The sequence below is a fragment of the Oxyura jamaicensis genome, chromosome 5 (genome assembly GCF_011077185.1).
Source record: "Oxyura jamaicensis isolate SHBP4307 breed ruddy duck chromosome 5, BPBGC_Ojam_1.0, whole genome shotgun sequence".
In the NCBI taxonomy this organism is placed as follows: domain Eukaryota; kingdom Metazoa; phylum Chordata; class Aves; order Anseriformes; family Anatidae; genus Oxyura; species Oxyura jamaicensis.
This window is the reverse complement of record NC_048897.1, coordinates 8,857,481-8,875,884: the sequence shown is the minus strand read 5'-3', so window position 1 is coordinate 8,875,884 and position 18,404 is coordinate 8,857,481. Positions and strand designations below refer to the sequence as shown.

Here is an 18,404-nt window from a genome sequence, read left to right as displayed (position 1 = left end):
GTGTGATGATATATTTACGAATGTTTTTTACATCACAAAAAAAAAGATGTTCAAGTGTACTAGGGTATACCTTGGGTATAATAAGTTATGTAAGTCACCCTCTGAAATGCAAGAGGTGAATTACTGCAAGAGCAGCACTATTCAGTGCCTTGCAGTTGTGCATCCTGATTTAAAGAAAGTGCAACAAATATTGCATTGGCCTCTGTAAGCAAATAAGAGATTTGAAGAGACCTTTTTAGCTTCACTGTGTGATCAATAGAGCTGTATGGAAACAGTTTTACAAATAGACCGTGCCCCAGTCAATGCAGCGTTAACACAACTTGTTTAGTCTGTTCATGGCAGCTGGTTGCAGAGCTTTTCACCTATCTTAAAAAAAAACACGAAGAAGGTTCATCAGGTAATGCTTTAGGACAGGCTGTACCATGTTGTTGTTTCACGTGAAGAGTGATGCTACTGTAGATAGCTGTGCATTGCTTTATTTCTCAGGTAAATCAGATGAACGTATCACCACATGTTCTCGTGGTGAGGAGTCTTCATGGTTTTATGTTTGAATACTTCTGTGCTAGAGCTATTGTTATGGTGATGGAGCCCTGTTAAAGTGGCTGAATTGTTACAGGATGTGAGCCATCCCTGGAAAACCAGAGTTAGTCTTATACCTGCCCTAACTGGTTGATTTTTTTTTTCTTTTATTATTTTAAGGAAAGAACTGTTTCTTTTCCCTTTATCCATAATACAGCCCCTCTCAGTATCTCATGTGCTTTGCAGAGGGGAACAGCCTGAGCCAGCAAGCCATCTGTACCACTGAGTGTAAGTCATTCCTTAAACCAGGCTCTGCTGTTCTAGATTCTGGGATGGACCCAGCGTCCTGACTCACTAGAGCAGACTTCTTGTGGAACACTCTTCCCAGGGTATGCTGTAACATTTGCACTGCCAGTATTGTGTTCATTTTAATCACACTAGCATTTTTTTCTCCATGTAATCCTGCTGTATTGAATTCAGAAGCTGATTGTTCTGGTACTAGACAATGGTATTTAAACTGAAGTTTTCAAACAGAAGAGTAGAGAAATATCAGAAAGCAATCTGTGTAAGGAGAGTAGTAATAGTGGCTTTCATTTGGATAAATTAATCTTTGCAGATTTGTACTGTATGGCCCATGCCAACTCTTCTGAAAGTTGGTTAAGCTAGACAGACTTCCTATTTTGCTTTTACATGACATAACTGAGGAAGTGACGTTCTGTCCTATCCTGGAGCTCTGCTTCTGAACATGTGTACATTTGTAATCCAGAAATGACAACCAAGACAACGTTGGTAAAGCAAACCAAATTCAGTACACTTGTTTACTTTTTCTGGCCTAGTAAGCCACTTGGCTCACAAGGGATTGGCAAATCTACTTGACATTTGGACCTGAAGGTCTAAGGATGAAAAACATGTTTGACCTTTGAAAGTATTATGGTCAATGTATTACGCTGACCTTCAGTTCATGTGTATGTTGGTTACTAAAATAGCCTTAGAGAAGGCTGTATTTGGTGTTTGTGTATGTCAGGACTTGGAATCTTTGTGCTGTTAGCCTCAAAGTGGAAATGTGGTGACTTCTGTTTCCAGAACTGCTGGGTGGTAGCAAATAAGGTGATATTGCAAGCAGTGGAATGTAACCAGCCCTAAAAACAAAACAAAACCCTACATTTGTTGGATGATTGTTTATCTGGAATGCAAATGTTTATTCTAGTTAAGAAGGAACATTTTTAGTACATTTCTTCAGGTTGATACATGCCATTAAATAATCTTCAAGGCTCAAGAAACACCTTTGAAGACTCATATTCTTTAACATGGGAGGTGTAAAATTAGATCATTCTCTTTTCTTTGCTAGCAGAGTATTTGGAATGGTTTGGAGGTATGCCTTTTTTTTTTTTTTTTTTAGTTGAATATGTAACTGTGACAAACTGATAGTAGAACCTTTAAACCAAATACCAGGTAGACATTGACATGATCTAATGAACTTGTTACTATACTTGATATTCTTCTTAGTTGCTAGTACTTTGTCCTTTTTTAAATGAACCTGTTAATACTACCCTGTTCCCTAAAGGAACAGGTCTCATCTTGAAACCTGCCTCTTAAATCAAACCCAAAAAGACTCCTGTAACTGGTGGAGGGGGAAGGTGAATTTTCATGTTAAATTTTTCTTATTACTGCCAGAAACAGCCACACTTAAAAAGAAGCATCAACTGGTAGGATGCTTTTTCTTGCCTGTTTGGGGTTGACTAAAGCACAGGCAGGTAGGCATTAGGCAGAGGGCAATTATGGATGCCTAGTAATGCTCTTCAACATTACTTTGCTTTACACTGAAGGAATTAAGCTGTCAAAATCAGAGGTCCTCTTAGTGATGAATTGTAGGTGACTGAATGCTGTCCCAAAACAGCTGGTTACTTTGCAAGTCTCTCTGTAGATTGTTTTACGTGGTTGTGTTTTTAAAACTGATTTCAAGTTGAAACTGGCTAAACTGTATATACTTAGGCCAACATAACTGGCATTCTGAATGCTTGTATGTTTATTTCTGTACCACTTTGTGGTTAAGTCAAATCTTAATATATTTATCTATATCTGAACATGTGACTTCTTATGAAATTGCTAATGGTTTTTTACAAGTCTGGATTCGTGTTAGATTCCATAGTCAAGTGCAAATTATAAAGGCATCTTTACTTCAGTGACACAAAACATCTTCCTTTGCCCCTCAGAATTGAAGGGGCATATTTAAACTTGTTATTAACAATTTTCTTTCAGATGACAAAGCTGCTTTTGAACTTACTTTCAGAGTAAGGTGCACTGGACCGACACTTTTCACAGCAAACTGTTTCCTCCTTCAGTTCACGTGTCTTATTTCCTGCAAAGCAGTGCTTTTGTTCATGCAGTTGTTGAACTATTGAACAGAACATGTTAACAACATTAAATTATAAAATCTCTTTTTTGTCGTTGTAGGAGGAAATCTGCTTCATCTAATTCAATCCTAATTCAATCCTGCTAATCTGCTAATACTGTAGATTGAAAGATTTTTGCTGTTGCCAGGATATCCTGTAATGGGCAAGGAGCCTGAGAGCATACAAATTCTGTTTTTTTAACTCTAAAAGCTTTTGTTTAACAGGTAAGAAACATTGCTATTAAACTTCATCTATAGCAGTATATTTAGCTTTTGCATCTATAAAGCCTTAGCTTAAATTTTAAGTGGTTCCTGAATGCTCTAACTTTTTTCATATCTATGATGTTCACTAAAGGCATTCGTTTACCTGATTTCTGTAGGTTCACATTTGCCACCTTCCAAGTTGTTCTTCTTTTCTGCAGTTTAGACTTCATGGCCATTCCTTCCCTTTTCTTGCAGCTTTTTTCTGACTACTTTCTAGCAGACTGTTTTTTGACTTTGCCTTTTAATCCATCCTGCTGTTACAGTACCTTCTTTCTTGCTGCCCCTTTTCCACTCTCTTCCCTTTGGTCTTAGAATGAGAATCAAGGGTCATCTAGACACGCTGTTGTGGTTATTCTATTTGTTTTACAGGGAACATGTTTTAAAGTGTTTTGATTTTGTGCCAGGAAGTGTATCAGCTGCCCAGCCTCCAATTCTTTGAAGAGTTTCAAAGCAAATGTGTTCATGAACTGACATATTAGGTATGAATGACATTTAGCACTATAGGTTCTTGTGTCAGAGTATAATACTGTCTTCTGCGACTGAATTCTTGGTATCAAACTACATTGTTCTGAGTATTATTTAGCTTTCTTGTTATAGTATTGCTGAACCCGTTCTTTTCAGTTCATAAATAACTTCATTTCCATTCTGAAGATAATCAGAAGAGTTCAAAATACCAAGAATTAACTGAATTCCTTGACATGACTATTTAAAATATGTAAATGGATGTTGAATAGTTTTCTAGTAACTCCACTTAATCTTTTCTATTTGGGAAGGGTAGATCAGTGTCTTAATTTGTAATTATTAAGATTTGTAATTATTAAGATTTATTTTGATTAACACTTGTTAACTAGTGTCTTGAGATCTTGTAGGAATTTGACAAGGATACAATTGTTTCTTGGTATAAAATTGCTCTTGTAACTTCATTATGAGCTGCATATTTCATCTGGGTTGTTATGACCTCATGAATTTTGAGGAATTGGTGACTTTGAGTCAACGTGAACTACTTTAGGAGTTATTTGTATACTTCAAGTCATAGAAGCTGACTACTGGGATGTTCAGCCATAATAGGTGTCTGTGTATATATGCACATGATGGATATAATACATATTATGTAAAAATTGATATACTTGCACTTCTGGTCTTAGACAAAAGTGCAGCTACTATAATAAATAAGGGAGACTGGAATGACAAAAAAGGGCTTGTCTGTCCCAGTTCTTAGCTGCTCTGCAACCATAGCAGGACTCTTCTTTGAACTTTGGGAAGTGGAGTTTCTTATTTAAGAAGAAGGGATTGGAAGTCCTTACTTGTTAGATAATTTCCCTCCTCATTAGGAGGTAGAGGCAGCTGTTTAAGAGAATGTTACAAAAATTACTGTCTTGGTACTGTTTCCTAATGTGTTTCTCTTCTGGTTAAGAAAAGACTAGATCACATTTCACACCAGCATGTAGTTACCTTCTGAAAGTATAGCTGTTACTTGAGAAATATGTATGATCTAAGTGGGTGTGATGTCTGGAACTGATCATATCCATAGCACAATGTTAAATTGCGGAGTAGTCAATGAACTTGCTGAATTGGTTCTGTTGTATTCACAAACATAATTCGGTTACACAGGAATTCTTGATAGTTATTTGGAAGAAGCAGTCTTTTGTTTTGGTAGGTAGGTGAAAAGCTCTACTTGCCAAGAGTTCAAAACACTGAAATCTCACTAGGTTATTTACAAGGAATGCTCCCCCACAACAGTTCCTGGATCTTACAGCTTAATGATGGTAAGGTCTTACTAAGATGTTTCCCCTTACACTGTTTTGTTTCATGATCCAATTCCTTAAAACTCTCCTGTACTACTGCCTGTATTTTTGATTGTTAGATGTAATGTAGTTGAATGTAGGATTTGGAACAGTAACTTGTATCTTTCTAGCTAACAATCTAATTAATTTTGAGTGTTTAATTGAAAATTTATGTAAAAATTGCGTATCGGATAAGCCTGGTATCTGTTGCATTATTCAAAACAATTTGAATAATACAAATAAGGAATAGTCAGGGAGAGGTTTTTACACTTAAATGTTTATCTTCTGCCCAATTCAAACAGTGTGTTTCATCAGTCCCCTTATTTTTGCCCTGATCTCCTAATGCAGAAGAAGCAATGTGTGTGCCTGTGCATGAGAAGTTTTCTTGAGTTCATCAAGTGGAAAAAGTGTAGAATTCAGTTACGGCATAACTGTATATTAGTATAAATTATTATTATTTTATGGAAAATAACAGTTTTGGTTCGAGCTAGAATGCAGGTGTCTTACGTTCTTCTTAGTGTTGCATTGTTTAAATTGCCCTTGATTCCAGACTAAATGCATACATGCTAAGTTTTTCCATATAATAGGTTTGGAGATATTTTATGCTATGAGGAATTGGTCTTCCGCAAACAAAGGTCAGGCAGTTGTAGGTAGCAGGTTTACAATGCTCTGGCTGAGTCAAATTGGCGATTTAAAACATAGCTGCTAGAGTTATTCTTTGTCAATTTTGGGCAGTGATATTTCTGCCTAGCTCTGAATTTCTTCAGGCATGTACTTATATTTAGCTTTGGTTTGAACAGACAGTACACGTCTAGTGTCAAAATAACGACTTTATAAATGCTAGCGTGGTATCTAATTAATGTCCCTGGCTTGGGGGAAAATAAACTGGAAAGTAAGTGTACTTAACCAATTGATACAGAGTTGAGCTGGCAGAAGGACATGCTTAGCATTTTAAATAAACCACTTAAGTCTTTAAAGGTCTTATAAATGTTGCTAAATTCTTAGTTTTATCATTAAAAGATTTTCGTGTTCCTCATTACTTCCCCAAGCATACTTGCATGTTTCCTTTTTAGAAGGCAGTATATTGTGTTTAAAAATCTTTATGAAAGCACTAAGAAATGTAAGACTTTGAGTGTTTTGGGGTGTCACCAGGGACTACTGTTGTAGCTGCTCTTCTTGTATCCAGTGATAAAGTTGTCTTTTGCTAGTTGCTACCTGAGAGGTGTAAAAGCCTGTTTGGCTGAAATAGGCTGTATAACTTAGGCTATGTTCAATCATCAAAAAGTTTGTTGGTGCAAAAGTAACTGATTTGTTCATCTGTGCACTTGAACCCCGTATGAAGAAAATATAAAGGTACATAGAGAAAAATGAGCTACATTCTGAATTTGGTGCTTGATAATTCAATTTTTATTACTTCCTATGTAGCATTTCTTAGACTTAATATGTTACAGAAGCTTCAGTTTAATATCTAATATACTCATAAGTTTTTATTGCTTGTGTAATGAAATTGGATATTTTTGTACAAATGTGTGAAGTTCCTGCTGGAGGTTTGTGCATGTGTTTCTAACATATCTAGCAGTCAAGTAAAACACAGTAAAACAGTACTTTTACCTAAAGCCTTACTTTTTTAGTTTTATTTCTGTGCTGGTTTAGATGACCATCTCTGCTTTGTAGCTACCAGCCCTCAGCAGTTAGGTAGAAGCTACCGAGGTGGAATTAACTGCTGGTAAAGTATGTTTCTTATGTTTGTCTTACCTAGGTAAGATGCTTAAGTCTTGAACTGGAATGAGCAGCTCTCTTAAATAGTTTTATTTACTGATGGGACTTTAAAGTAAAAAGTGTGTTTTGTTTGAAGATTCAAGACAGGAGATGGTCTCCAAAATTATCCCTATAGGCTCATTTGACTAGAATTTACATGTTCATCCTATAGATTAAAAACAGGAATGTCTGTATTCAGGAAAAGTGTTTAACTGCTACATCCATTGGAAGCTGTGGAGAGAGTTGTTCATTTAATTGTAACCATTTTTTTTTTTTTTTTTGTGGAGATGTCAACTAAGCATTTGGCCCTTAGAGACAACCACAAACCAGTTACTGTTTAAAAAAATATATACAGTGTGGTTTTCTCCTTCTGTAGGAGAAAAGGAAGACTAAGCTTTTCTTTTCCTTTTTTTTTTTTTTTTTTTTTTCTGGGGTGAAATCACTTCTGAGCTTTATTTCTTCCACTTAACAAGCAGTTAAAATGAGAATTTCAGTTACCTGTATCTCAGAACAATGACAGGTTTTCTTCATTTTACCAAACTGCTTTCTTTCCTTACAATTTTAAGTCAGGTGTTCACTATATGGAATATTACTTCAGTATTCATTTAGAAAAGAATCTGTTAGAATATTAATAAGGAAGGAAAATGTTTTTTTTTTTTTTTTTTTTCTGACTGATACATATTCATTAGGAACTTTGTCATAATTTGTATAAAGTCAATGGAAACTGTCATGGGAAATCTTTCTGTGCATTGGAAGTCTGTTAGTCTTGCTTGATGGGAGCTTTCAAAGATTATGGAAAGCTAACTAAATGTTATTTGAGAACCAAATATATGCAACAATTTCACCATACAATTTTTCTTTGCAATGTCAGATAGCTTTTAGTATTATCCTGCACTACTTTGCTTCATGTAGTATCTAATCTTGATTGTGGTTCATATTTGACAGTCTCTTGCATCTTGTGTTAAATCTTGTGTTTTGTGATTTTGAGGCTCCTATTGGACCTGGTGTTGAACATTGGGAGTAACTCAACCCAACTGATCTGTGGAGCTGACCATAAGTTAGCAGATAATGAAATTTTGGGAGGAACATAGTAGGGAAGTTGCCCACTCCTGATTTGTGGGTATAAGCTTTAACTCTCTGCCTCTGTTAATGGGGTTGAAACTTGAAAAAGTATGAAAATAATTCAGAACTTCAAAATTGGTAGGTTTTGGGAGAGAAGGGGGAGAAGTAGTCTATGGGAAGAACAGTTTTTTAAAACTTCAATTCAGAACTGTGGTAGGTTGATTCTAGATTATCATCGGTGATAACGCCTACGAAAATTCTCTTCTCTTCAGGGTTCCTGGACTTCCTCTTTGGCACATTTTATGGTGTTTATTTTTCCTTATTCCAAAGGACCTGGGCTCCTGTTGAAAAGTGATGGAGTAAACTCTGGCCGGCACCTGACATGTTGAGGGAGCACCCCCTAAAAGAGCTTGCCTGGGAGACAGTTTGCGAAATTACGCAGTAACATGTTTGCAGTAGTATGCCTCTTTTTTTGTTGTTGCTATTTTCCATTGTTAAATTTCTCTTGAAACAAGTAATTGAGAAATAGATTGAAGCTACTGAGCTTTAGTCAGTGCAGAGGGGATTTACATCTGGAATAAGCATCTTTGCAAGTAACCACTCTGTGCTACTTGTACTAAATGGGATGTGGGGGAGGTATTTGTACTTACTAGAGCTGTGGGGGGGGGGAAACACAAATATTCTGTAACCCTTAATAATGCACTAGTTTTACTTGCTCATGGTGAGACTGTGTGAAGCCCAAATAACCATAAGCCAATGTTCTTGATAACGTTGTATAATTTAAGATAGTGTGAAATCGAGCGTTTTCAAATCTGCTTGTAAGTTCACTAATAATTCTAGTAGAAAAGATTCTTTGTTTTTTTAACCACTTAATCCTTGCATGGGCTCTCAGATGATTGTAAGTAGTGATGCTGCAGTTGAAGTTATCTGTACCTTTTCTTGAATGATTTCTGATTGATTCCTGTATCTTTAAACAGAAAGCTATGTGATCAGGGGGCAATTATGTATGCTTACAGCTTCTGACAAAAACCTGACAAAAAATCTTCTGACAAAAGCAAAGTAAGGTGGTACTAAGTGAACAGCATGCAATAATTAAGGCAACAAGGAGAACCCTAAAAGCAATTACAACTTCTCTGTAGTGAGTATACCAGGCTTACTCTAATTTTTAAACCAAATACTGAAAGTCTTCTAATGAAGAGAATCGTAAGAGTTTTGCTGGGTCCTTGGATTTGTCTCTGTTATCTTGACTATTGAAGTGCTAAATTTGATGCTTCCCTATTCTACGTGGCTGTGGTAGGCATGCTGAAACCACTTAAACTTAAATAAATGCTTAATGCTGTCCTAGTAGAACAGTTCAGTTGGAACTGAGCACTTCAGTCCTGAGCACTTCAGGACTAATCAAAAGTTGAAACATGATGATGAAAGTATTGAGGGCATTATCCAAATGCCTCAAACACTGACAGGCAAGGGGCTTCAACCACTCTAGGAAGCCTGTTCCAGTATTTCACCACCTTCATGGTAAAGAATTTTTTCCTAATGTCCAGGCTGAACCTCCCCCAGTGCAGCTTCGTGCCGTTCCCTCATGTTCACTGGTTATTAGGGAGAAGAGGTTGCCTCTTAGGCTTCTTTTCTCCAAACTAGACAACTCAAGTGTCCTCAGCCTCTCCTCATAGGACATGGACATGCCTTCCAGCCCTATTACTAGATCAACTACTCTCCTCTGAATAATTTTAGGGACCTTTTTATTGTTTTTATATTATGGAGCCTAGAACTGCACACAATCTTCAAGGTGGGGTTGCACCAACTCTAAATATAGCGGGAGAATCACTCTTGACTGACTGTTTATGCTGGGTTTAATGCATCCTAAAATGCCATTTGTGCTTTGGCTGCCAGGCATGCTGCTGGCTCATGTTGAGCCTGTTGCTGACCAGCACCCCCAGGTCCCTTCCTGCTGAGCTGTCCTGCAGCCGCTTGTCTCCCAGTCTCTACCTGTGTCCGGCATTATTCTGTCCCAGGTGCTGCACCTGGCAATTTCTTTTGTTGAATTACTTGCCATTGCTTCTTGCCCAGTGCTCCCCTTGCAAGGCCTCTCTTCCTTCCAGGGAGTCAGTCAGCAGCACCTGCCAGTTTAGTACCATCAGCAACCTTGCTGCAGATGCATTGCAGTCCTGCATCCAGATTGTTGATTAAGTGTCAGGACTAGAATTGGGCCCTGGGGAATACTGCTAGTGACCGGCTGCCAGCCAGCTATGGTCCCATTCACTACGACCCTTTGAGCTCTACCGTCAAGCCAATTTAACACCCAGCATATCATGAACCTGTTTATCTCGAAGTTGGACAATTGGTCCAGAAAGATGCTATGAGGGACATTATCAAAGGCCTTATTAAACTTAAGGAAGTTTACATCTGCTGTCTTCCCTCCCTCTGCCACGAGGGTGACCTTATCACAGAAGAAAACCAAATTACTAGGGCAGTACCTGCCCTTCATGAACTGATGTTGATTATGCCTGATGATAGCTTTATTTTTTAAATGCCTTTCATCAGCACCCAGGATAATCTTCTCCCTAGCTTTTCCAGGGACTGAGATTACACCAATAGGTCTGTAGTTTCCTGAGTCTTCTCTCATGCCCCTTTCATAGATGGGAATAACATAGGCTAGCTACCAGTCAGCGGGGACCTCCCCAGCCTCCTAAGACTTGTGGTAAATTGTTGAGAGGGGTCCAGCTATGACATGTACTAACTGCCTCAGCACTTGGGTGAATCCTGTCAGGCCCCACGGACTTAAACACTGAGCTGATACACTGGTCCTTCACAATTTTGGCGGCCACAGATGGAAAGTTACTCCTCCCCCAGTCATGGTCCTCTAACTCTGAGGGCTTGGCAGCCCAAGATTAGAGAATCATTTAGGTTGGAAAAGACCTCTAAGCTCATCTGGTCCAGCCTTTAACCTAGCACTGCTAAGTCTAGCATTAAACCATGTCACCGAGCTCTACATGTACATGTTTTCTAAAGACCTCTGGGGATGTTGACTCAACTACTTCCCTGGGCAGCCTGTTCCAATACTTTACAATCAGATACTTTACAATCAGATACTTCCAATACTTTTACAATCACTTTACTTTACAGTGAAGAATTTTTTCCTAATATCTGATGATCTGTCATTGCAATGAAAAACTGAGGCAAAAAAAAATGTTTTTTCTTCATATTTACTCGTTAGGGGACTGTCTGCCTCTTAGCTTGAGTAAGTTTTAGATACTGTAGGTTGTCATAAGAGTTGATATGACAAAGGTACGGTTTGATTGTTGTCTATAAACTCTCACCTTCTGCATATAAAATGGCAGTTTGCAGAAGTGTTCTTGCTCAAATTCACCTATGTTCTCTGTTGGTAACCAAATGTCCACCCAGCTGATAATGTTACTAATTTTCAGGAAATAACACTAACTAAATCCTTCACACTTGGAAGATGGTTAATAAAGGAGCAAAAAATGTTTTTCTCTGAGTACTGCTTAAAATTACGCTGTTTGCAGCTGTAGGGAAAACTCTTCCTTACTGATATCTGGTATCTCTTTCAATCCAATCAATTTCTCAAATTCTGCATTCATACAAGACTAGCTGATGTTTTATCAGAGGTTAAGTGTTGCCATGTAAAAGCCTTGTTTTAAAGGGGAGAATGGAGCAAATGCTTGTAGTGATCTTAATGAGAGTGAAGGGAAAGCAGGAGTTTATCAGAGTTGAGTCTGAAATATTATTTTCTGGTAGCATACTTGTCTCAGGAGCAGCTGCTTGCAAGGTGTCTTAAAGAAACAAAACTAATATGGAGGTGCTAAAAATATTTTTATATGGAAAAGTTAAATTGCTCATGCTGATGTTAATCTTCTGCGATGTTTCTTTACTTGGGGACACTGGCCTTTCAAGCATCTGCGTAAGAAATTTTGTTGTCCCTTGTTTTCCAAGTTTGTGGAGGGAGGTATGGTAAAACAGTGAGTCCTGCTCTGAAATTAGCTCCAACACCTAACACTTCTGGCATGTGCTGCCTGCACGTTAAATAATTATAACTCCTACACCTTTAGAGGTGCTCTCTTCAGCTTCAGAGGTGGTTAAACTATTGTGCTTATTCTTTGCCCATTTTATCTTCTGCCAGATCTAGTAATTGCTGAACAGGTTGCTCTGAATCTGAGGGTTGGGGTGTAGATCAGAAGCAGAGTAGCAAGAACAAATTTATTAAAAGTTAACCTTTTTTTCTTTAATGCAGATTAGTTTTCTGTTCATGTAGGTAAAAACCCTGGAGCTGGCTAATTTTGAGTGTTAAAATATACCAAATAAAATATATATCAGTCATCTTTAATCAAGTCTGATTTTGAGGCTTTGTGATGATTTTTCAGTATCTACCATTGTGTTGTTCGAGTTCTAGAAAACTTCTGTGCGTGCAGGTCCATTTGGGGTTAGAAGCTATGAAGTACTACTATGAAGTATTTATACTGCTCAAATGCATGTGTAAGCTTAATGCTTTGTGTATATTCTTCTTATCCAGACCAGCATGTTTTGGAAATTTGATCTCCATTCGTCATCCCACATAGATACACTTCTAGAGAGAGAAGATGTAACACTGAAGGAATTGATGGATGAAGAGGACGTCCTGCAAGAGTGCAAGGCTCAGAATCGCAAACTTATAGAGTTTCTGTTGAAGTCAGAATGTTTGGAAGACTTAGTTTCATTTATTATCGAAGAGCCGCCTCAAGACATGGATGAAAAAATTCGATACAAGTAAGAACTTTTTTGGGGTGGATGGGGGCTTAGGAAGGTAGAATGAGGGGTGATTTACTTCAGTGTTAATTTGATAATGTTTTGAATTAATGCATGCTTCTCTTTAGTATAATGCTATTAACTTTTGAGTACACTTGTTTTGAAGGGGCTTTGTAGAACTCTTTAATTAAATCATTCTAATGCTTGCATATTTTTTGAATGGAAACCTCTTATCCAGAAATGCCTCCAAAACCAGTTGCTGCCTAAAGAAAAAGTACAGAAACCAGAATTTGTATGAAGAGCCTTTCTGTTATTTTTTCACATGATCAGAAATAGTTGAGTAAAAACTCCTATTTGGGTACTATAGTTAGTTGCTTAGCCTTGTTTTATGGACGATTAGTAAACTGTTTTGAAGATGCATTTTACAGCACTGCAGCACTCCTTGTAAGAATATCCTTAACATCTATTTGCTTGTGTTTTCCTTTGCAGAGCTAGAAGTGTAAAAATTGGGTACGGACATGATTCTTGCTAGATCGCTGAGAAGGTTCAAATTCACAGTTAATCTAAGAGTTTGTATACAAGCACTTCCTACCACTTTTGGCCTCTTACAGTTGTCTGTGCAGCAAGCTGCTTTTTCTTATGATAGTATGTAAAAAGAAAAATAAGATAGAGTACCCTCTTAGCTGCTGCAATTCTCTGTTTTTGGTAAACCAAACCTCCATTGGGTGTTTTTAGCTGAGTTTAACATAGCAGTGTATTTCACTTAAAAGCCTTAAATTGCTGATGCTGTTGTAATTATCGCTAGCGTGAGTGGGTGATAGTACTGCTTCATGACACAGGGCCAGAAGTACAATTCAGAACACTGAGTAATTAAGAGGCCATCAAAACCAGTAAGTTCCTGTATTTAGCAATACTAACTAGTTTTGCAGGCTTTGTTGGACTTTGGCTAGCTCACTGAGTCTCTACACAATTGTACCAGGTATGGAAATATTAGAAGAGATTTTTTGACCTTTTTCATGTAAGCCCTGTTATTAGAAAGGGGCAAACACTGGGGATGGATTAGTATCAATCTGGTACTGTCAACCTGCTTAATTTCTCAGTAGCTAACTTTTTCCTCTTCCAAAAAAATAGTCTTCTGAAATGAGAGGTCAATACTTGAACAGCTGGCTTTAACAGTGGATCTTAAAATAAAACCCTGCTCTTTCCTTTCCCTACTTCCCAAGTGCTGTTCTATTTCAACTGAAAAATGTAGTAGTCCATTTTCTAAATGAAATAATGCAGCTTGTAGCCTGAATGCATAGTTGTTACCTTGCAGTAGTTTGCTTTTTTATTAGTGCAGAGCTATTCTTGAAAAATTGGTCAGAAACCCCACCAGGTTCTGATATAAAGGTTGAAAGTGTACCTTCTTTGAAGTATGAGTTAATAACGGAGATACACATATGCACACTTTTTTTCTTCCTTTTCTCCAGATATCCAAATATATCCTGTGAGCTGCTTACTTCAGATGTCTCACAGATCAATGATAGACTGGGAGAAGAAGAATCCTTACTTATGAAACTGTACAGCTTCCTCTTAAATGAATCTCCTCTAAACCCTTTACTTGCCAGTTTCTTCAGCAAGGTGCTAAGTATTCTTATAAGCAGAAAACCAGAACAGGTAAATATTTAAAAGCTCTCCAGTTTAACAGTTCCAGATTTGCCCGAGCTATTTGTCCAACAGTAACTGCCTGTGTGCCATTGCTTACATTTTGGTTTAGCGTAGCTCAATATTTGCATGGTGGTGTCTTCATCAAATTACTGTTAGAGATGAAGATAAGTTAATTGAATCAGTGGGAGTGGGTCTGAACTTTTGTGGAAGACTGTCATAACAACAAAAAAGGTGAGAGACGTTTGGAATCGTCATCCAGAAATGCAGTGCTCCTCTGTGTTTGTGTGACCCTGCAAACAGCTGGTATGGCTGGCTCTGGTACCTGAGCAAATCATTTGTGACTCTGTTCTGTTTTTTTAATTTAGCAAGCTCTGTATTTGCTTGAAAGTATATTATGTTAAGGCTTTACTATGTCTGCCTCAATCCCTGAGCCAGGAGTTTTGGGAATTCGTACAAAAAAGGAAAAATGACTGTAGATTTTTAAGTAGTTTATGGTCAGCAACCTGGACTAGCAAGAAGGGCCAAGACATACTCCACCTAGACAGATCTGTATTGTGCCACTTTAGCTGCTATGTACTGCTATGTACTGTTTTACCTTGCCTTGCACTGCTAAGTGGCAGAGGTATTTATGAAGTTCTCATTTATTTTCTCATTTTGGTAACTAAAAGAAACTGAAATGTATATGGTGTAGTTTACCATGTAAACTACAGGTAAACTATTGTAAGCTTCTTTCTTGTTAATTTCTAGATTGTGGATTTTTTAAAGAAGAAACATGATTTTGTAGACCTCGTTATTAAGCACATAGGGACCTCTGCTATCATGGACTTGTTGCTCAGGCTACTGACTTGCATAGAACCTCCACAGCCCAGGCAAGAAGTGTTAAATGTGAGTAAAACTTCTCAGATACCTTTGCTTGACTTGTGAACTGTCAAAAAGATGCTTTGTAAAAGACTTAGACAACTTGTAGCGTGGTTCACCTCTGCCACCCCAGCAGGTGTTTTGGGAAGGGTTTTCTTCTTGACAGTAAATATACATATTTTTTACAGTTCCTCAGAAATGCTAATTTTGCTTTTATCCTTTTTTCCTGATGTATTGCTAGTCCTTGTTTAGAAATATCAACAGTATGATTAATGGCAGTTTTCAAACTAGTTCTTGTAAATCCTTTATTTCATTTAATTCATTCATTTGGTTAACATTCCTGCTAATGTCTACAAACACTTTTACAGTGGCTAAATGAGGAGAGAATTATCCAGCGGCTTGTGGAAATCGTACATCCATCTCAAGATGAAGATGTAAGTATTGGTCTGCTCTTTTGGATACATCTGTGCAGCAGGTTGCTGTAAAATAGTGTTAGAACTCAGTCTTACTGTTTTCTTGCTTCTTTTTAATAACCGGATTTTGTTATTTAAGAGTATGGTAGTTCGGGGTTGTGGAGAGCTGATTTCTTCCTTTCCCTCCCCTCCCCTTCCTTAGGATCTGCTCAGTTTATCAGGTAGTCAAAGTCTAATGCAGACTGAGTATTGTTTGAAGATTCAACACTAATGCTTCACCTTTTTAATAGTGAAAATCAATTGTCTCATGACTTGAGTTTTTTTTGTCTTGTTAATATTTAGATATGGCATAAAGCTATTGTCTAAAATGTTTTCTGTTAGGAGAGACTCTAGTCCAAGCTTTTTTAATGCAGCTTTTTAATGAAGAATTCTAGTCCAGCATGTTGTTAATCCATAATGCTTTATTTTTCTGTTCCAGAGACATTCAAATGCATCACAGTCACTCTGTGAAATTATTCGTCTTAGCAGAGACCAGATGTTACAAATACAAAACAGTTCAGAACCAGATCCACTGCTTGCAAGTCTAGAGAAGTAAGTTAGTTTGAATTTCTGACCTTTTTTCAGTTCATCAGAGCACTATTATTTAACTTCTGACCTTTAAAACCCTTTAGAATTGTAAGCTTCCTTTTCTTGATTACTTCTCTTGGCTACCTGTTATCTGTGCAATTTAAAATAGCTCAGCAAGTAAGTGGAGCCCACCTGGATGACTTCCTTGTTGGCTTCACTTAAGATTTCCTCATTCTAGTATCTTGGTTCTGCCTGAGGAATGTTAAAATACTTCTTGTACTGTCAGAGTTAATGCTATCACACATGTGAATGTGGAGGTTAGCTGGCTACTGTGCAGAATATACACAGGGAACTTAAGCTTTGATCTCTTATTTAAGTTGTTTGTTTTTACCAGAGATTTTTCTGTCACCTTCTTTGTTTTGCAGGTTCTAGGTTTAGGTTTACATGGCTGTATGACATGCTGAGTCTTTTGATCTGACAGAAAACTGACAACCAACAGTACAAAAAGGGATAGATTTTTTTTTAAAAAAACAAAACAAAAAAGAGATCAAGAGAGGGAATAGGGAAATAAGATTGGGGTAGTGATGTCATAGGGGAGTGATTGTCCTAGCAGCACCTGGCGGCTTGAAATAACAGACTTTGTTTCATTATCCTCTTCTCTAATTTCATGTGGGCAAACAGTAGCCAATTCTCTTAACAGCTGTATCCTAAAGAAGTGTTATGTATGATGCCAATGCTTTCTTTTCAGACGAGAAATCATAGAGCAGCTGCTGTCAAATATTTTTCACAAAGAAAAAAATGAATCTGCAATAGTCAGTGCAATCCAAATATTACTGACCTTACTTGAGACAAGACGACAGACGTAAGTGTTTTTATTGCTTGTACTTATAGCTGCTTAATTTAACTAAACTGTTGTTCAACAATAGTAAGCAAAGTGCCTTCCGTGTACTTATGACTGAACCATTTTAGTGGCCTTTTACAGGTGAAGCAGTAAAAGAGCAAACCGTGTGATTGCTGTTACCAGCGGTTTTTATTACACTTCCCCCGGATGACTGGTCGTTCTGTGGTGTTTTCCAGAACCTAGTTTAATTGCCACATGTCAGATAAGACTAATTTCATTTCGTCATTTTTTTTCCTGGACACAAGGAATAGAGCACCTGTGGACAGTGTAGTGACTGGATATTCACTTTTTTTTTTTTAATTTGGGATCTTCTTATAACTTTGAGAAGCTCGTGAAGGGAGGCTTGATAGATGAGTGAAGCTCTTTCTCTGCCACAAAAGAAGGAACAGAACAGCCGTAAAGTTTAATCTCAATAGCTGAAAACCAAACTGGAGATTTCAAACGTGGTGAATCTAGATATATTAGGCCTAGTGTTGGGAAGAATCTTGTTCTGCTATTAGTTCACTCTTGATTTGTATTTGTAATCTCCTAGTTTTGCCCTCCTCTTAATTCTATTTTAATGCCTTTAGAACTGTGATGCTGAGAATCATAGCTTTAGAGTTGTTATAGAACTAGTTTGGGTATTGATAGTAGACTTTGCTTGTGTGTTTTAGATTTGAAGGCCATATAGAGATCTGTCCTCCAGGCATGAGCAATTCAACATATTCTGTCAATAAAAGTGTTTTAGAAGCCATAAAAGCACGACTTTCATCCTTCCATGAACTCCTACTTGAGCCTCCAAAAGTAAGTGAAACTTCTGTTGCCAAATGAAGTGAAGCAAGACTGTAATTGTGTGCATGGTTCCTCTGGACTTGTCCAGGACCCAGAGCAGATCAGCTCTACTGCATGTACCATACAGTCTACGCATGCCAAATTCTTTATGGTTTTTAACTGACCTTTTTATGGTAATCAACTTATGCATGTCATGCTGTTGCAAAAGATAAATACAGCACGTTGTATGAATAGGGATTTTACCTATAATGTATTTATTTTTTTCCATGCAGTTGTTACCAGCAGAATTGCAGCTGAGGCATAGTTTAGTTCAGGGTGCCCTAATGTGTAGGAGTAAAGGACCTGAGGGTCAGTGAAAATGATCAGAAGCTTAAAGATCAGATAAGAGGTGGTGGTGGAAACAAGGTAGCGTTAAAGGCTGTTTTAGTGTAGAAAAGATGGGACCTCAAGCTTTCAAGTGCAGAAGAGACAAAAAATGCAAATAATCTTTCTTGCAACAAGATATACGTTAAAAGCAAGGTCCTATAAGATACTTGAGTATTCTCTGGTGATAAGAGGACTGAGCATTTGAATAAATCATCTAGTGAAGTTATTGACTCTGTTTTTAAGGACTAGTTAAATGAGCGTCTTATCCATATTCTTAAATTTTGCCTTAGGTGAAGAGCAGACTGAGTGAACTAGCAGGTTGTCTGCCACTTTTGACACAAGGGTGGCACGGGTTAGGC

General features: G+C 37.6%; 1 protein-coding gene across 9 annotated transcripts in view; it reads left to right on the top strand.

Annotated features, from left to right (window-relative positions):
* Window positions 1-18,404, top strand: part of PPP6R3 (protein phosphatase 6 regulatory subunit 3) — a 58,582-nt gene that overhangs the window by 12,821 nt on the left and 27,357 nt on the right. For 5 of the 9 annotated variants that reach the window (XM_035327159.1, XM_035327158.1, XM_035327154.1 and 2 more), the window contains exons 2-11: window positions 2,974-3,136; window positions 3,545-3,654; window positions 8,110-8,237; window positions 12,311-12,543; window positions 13,992-14,178; window positions 14,917-15,054; window positions 15,396-15,461; window positions 15,919-16,031; window positions 16,756-16,869; window positions 17,562-17,691. In XM_035327159.1, the coding sequence (XP_035183050.1) occupies window positions 8,226-8,237; window positions 12,311-12,543; window positions 13,992-14,178; window positions 14,917-15,054; window positions 15,396-15,461; window positions 15,919-16,031; window positions 16,756-16,869; window positions 17,562-17,691 (993 nt within the window). In that variant the 5' untranslated portion in view covers window positions 2,974-3,136; window positions 3,545-3,654; window positions 8,110-8,225. The remainder of the gene's footprint in view (window positions 1-2,973; window positions 3,137-3,544; window positions 3,655-8,109; window positions 8,238-12,310; window positions 12,544-13,991; window positions 14,179-14,916; window positions 15,055-15,395; window positions 15,462-15,918; window positions 16,032-16,755; window positions 16,870-17,561; window positions 17,692-18,404) is intronic. The other 4 variants (XM_035327153.1, XM_035327156.1, XM_035327155.1 and 1 more) reach the window with 4 other exon arrangements.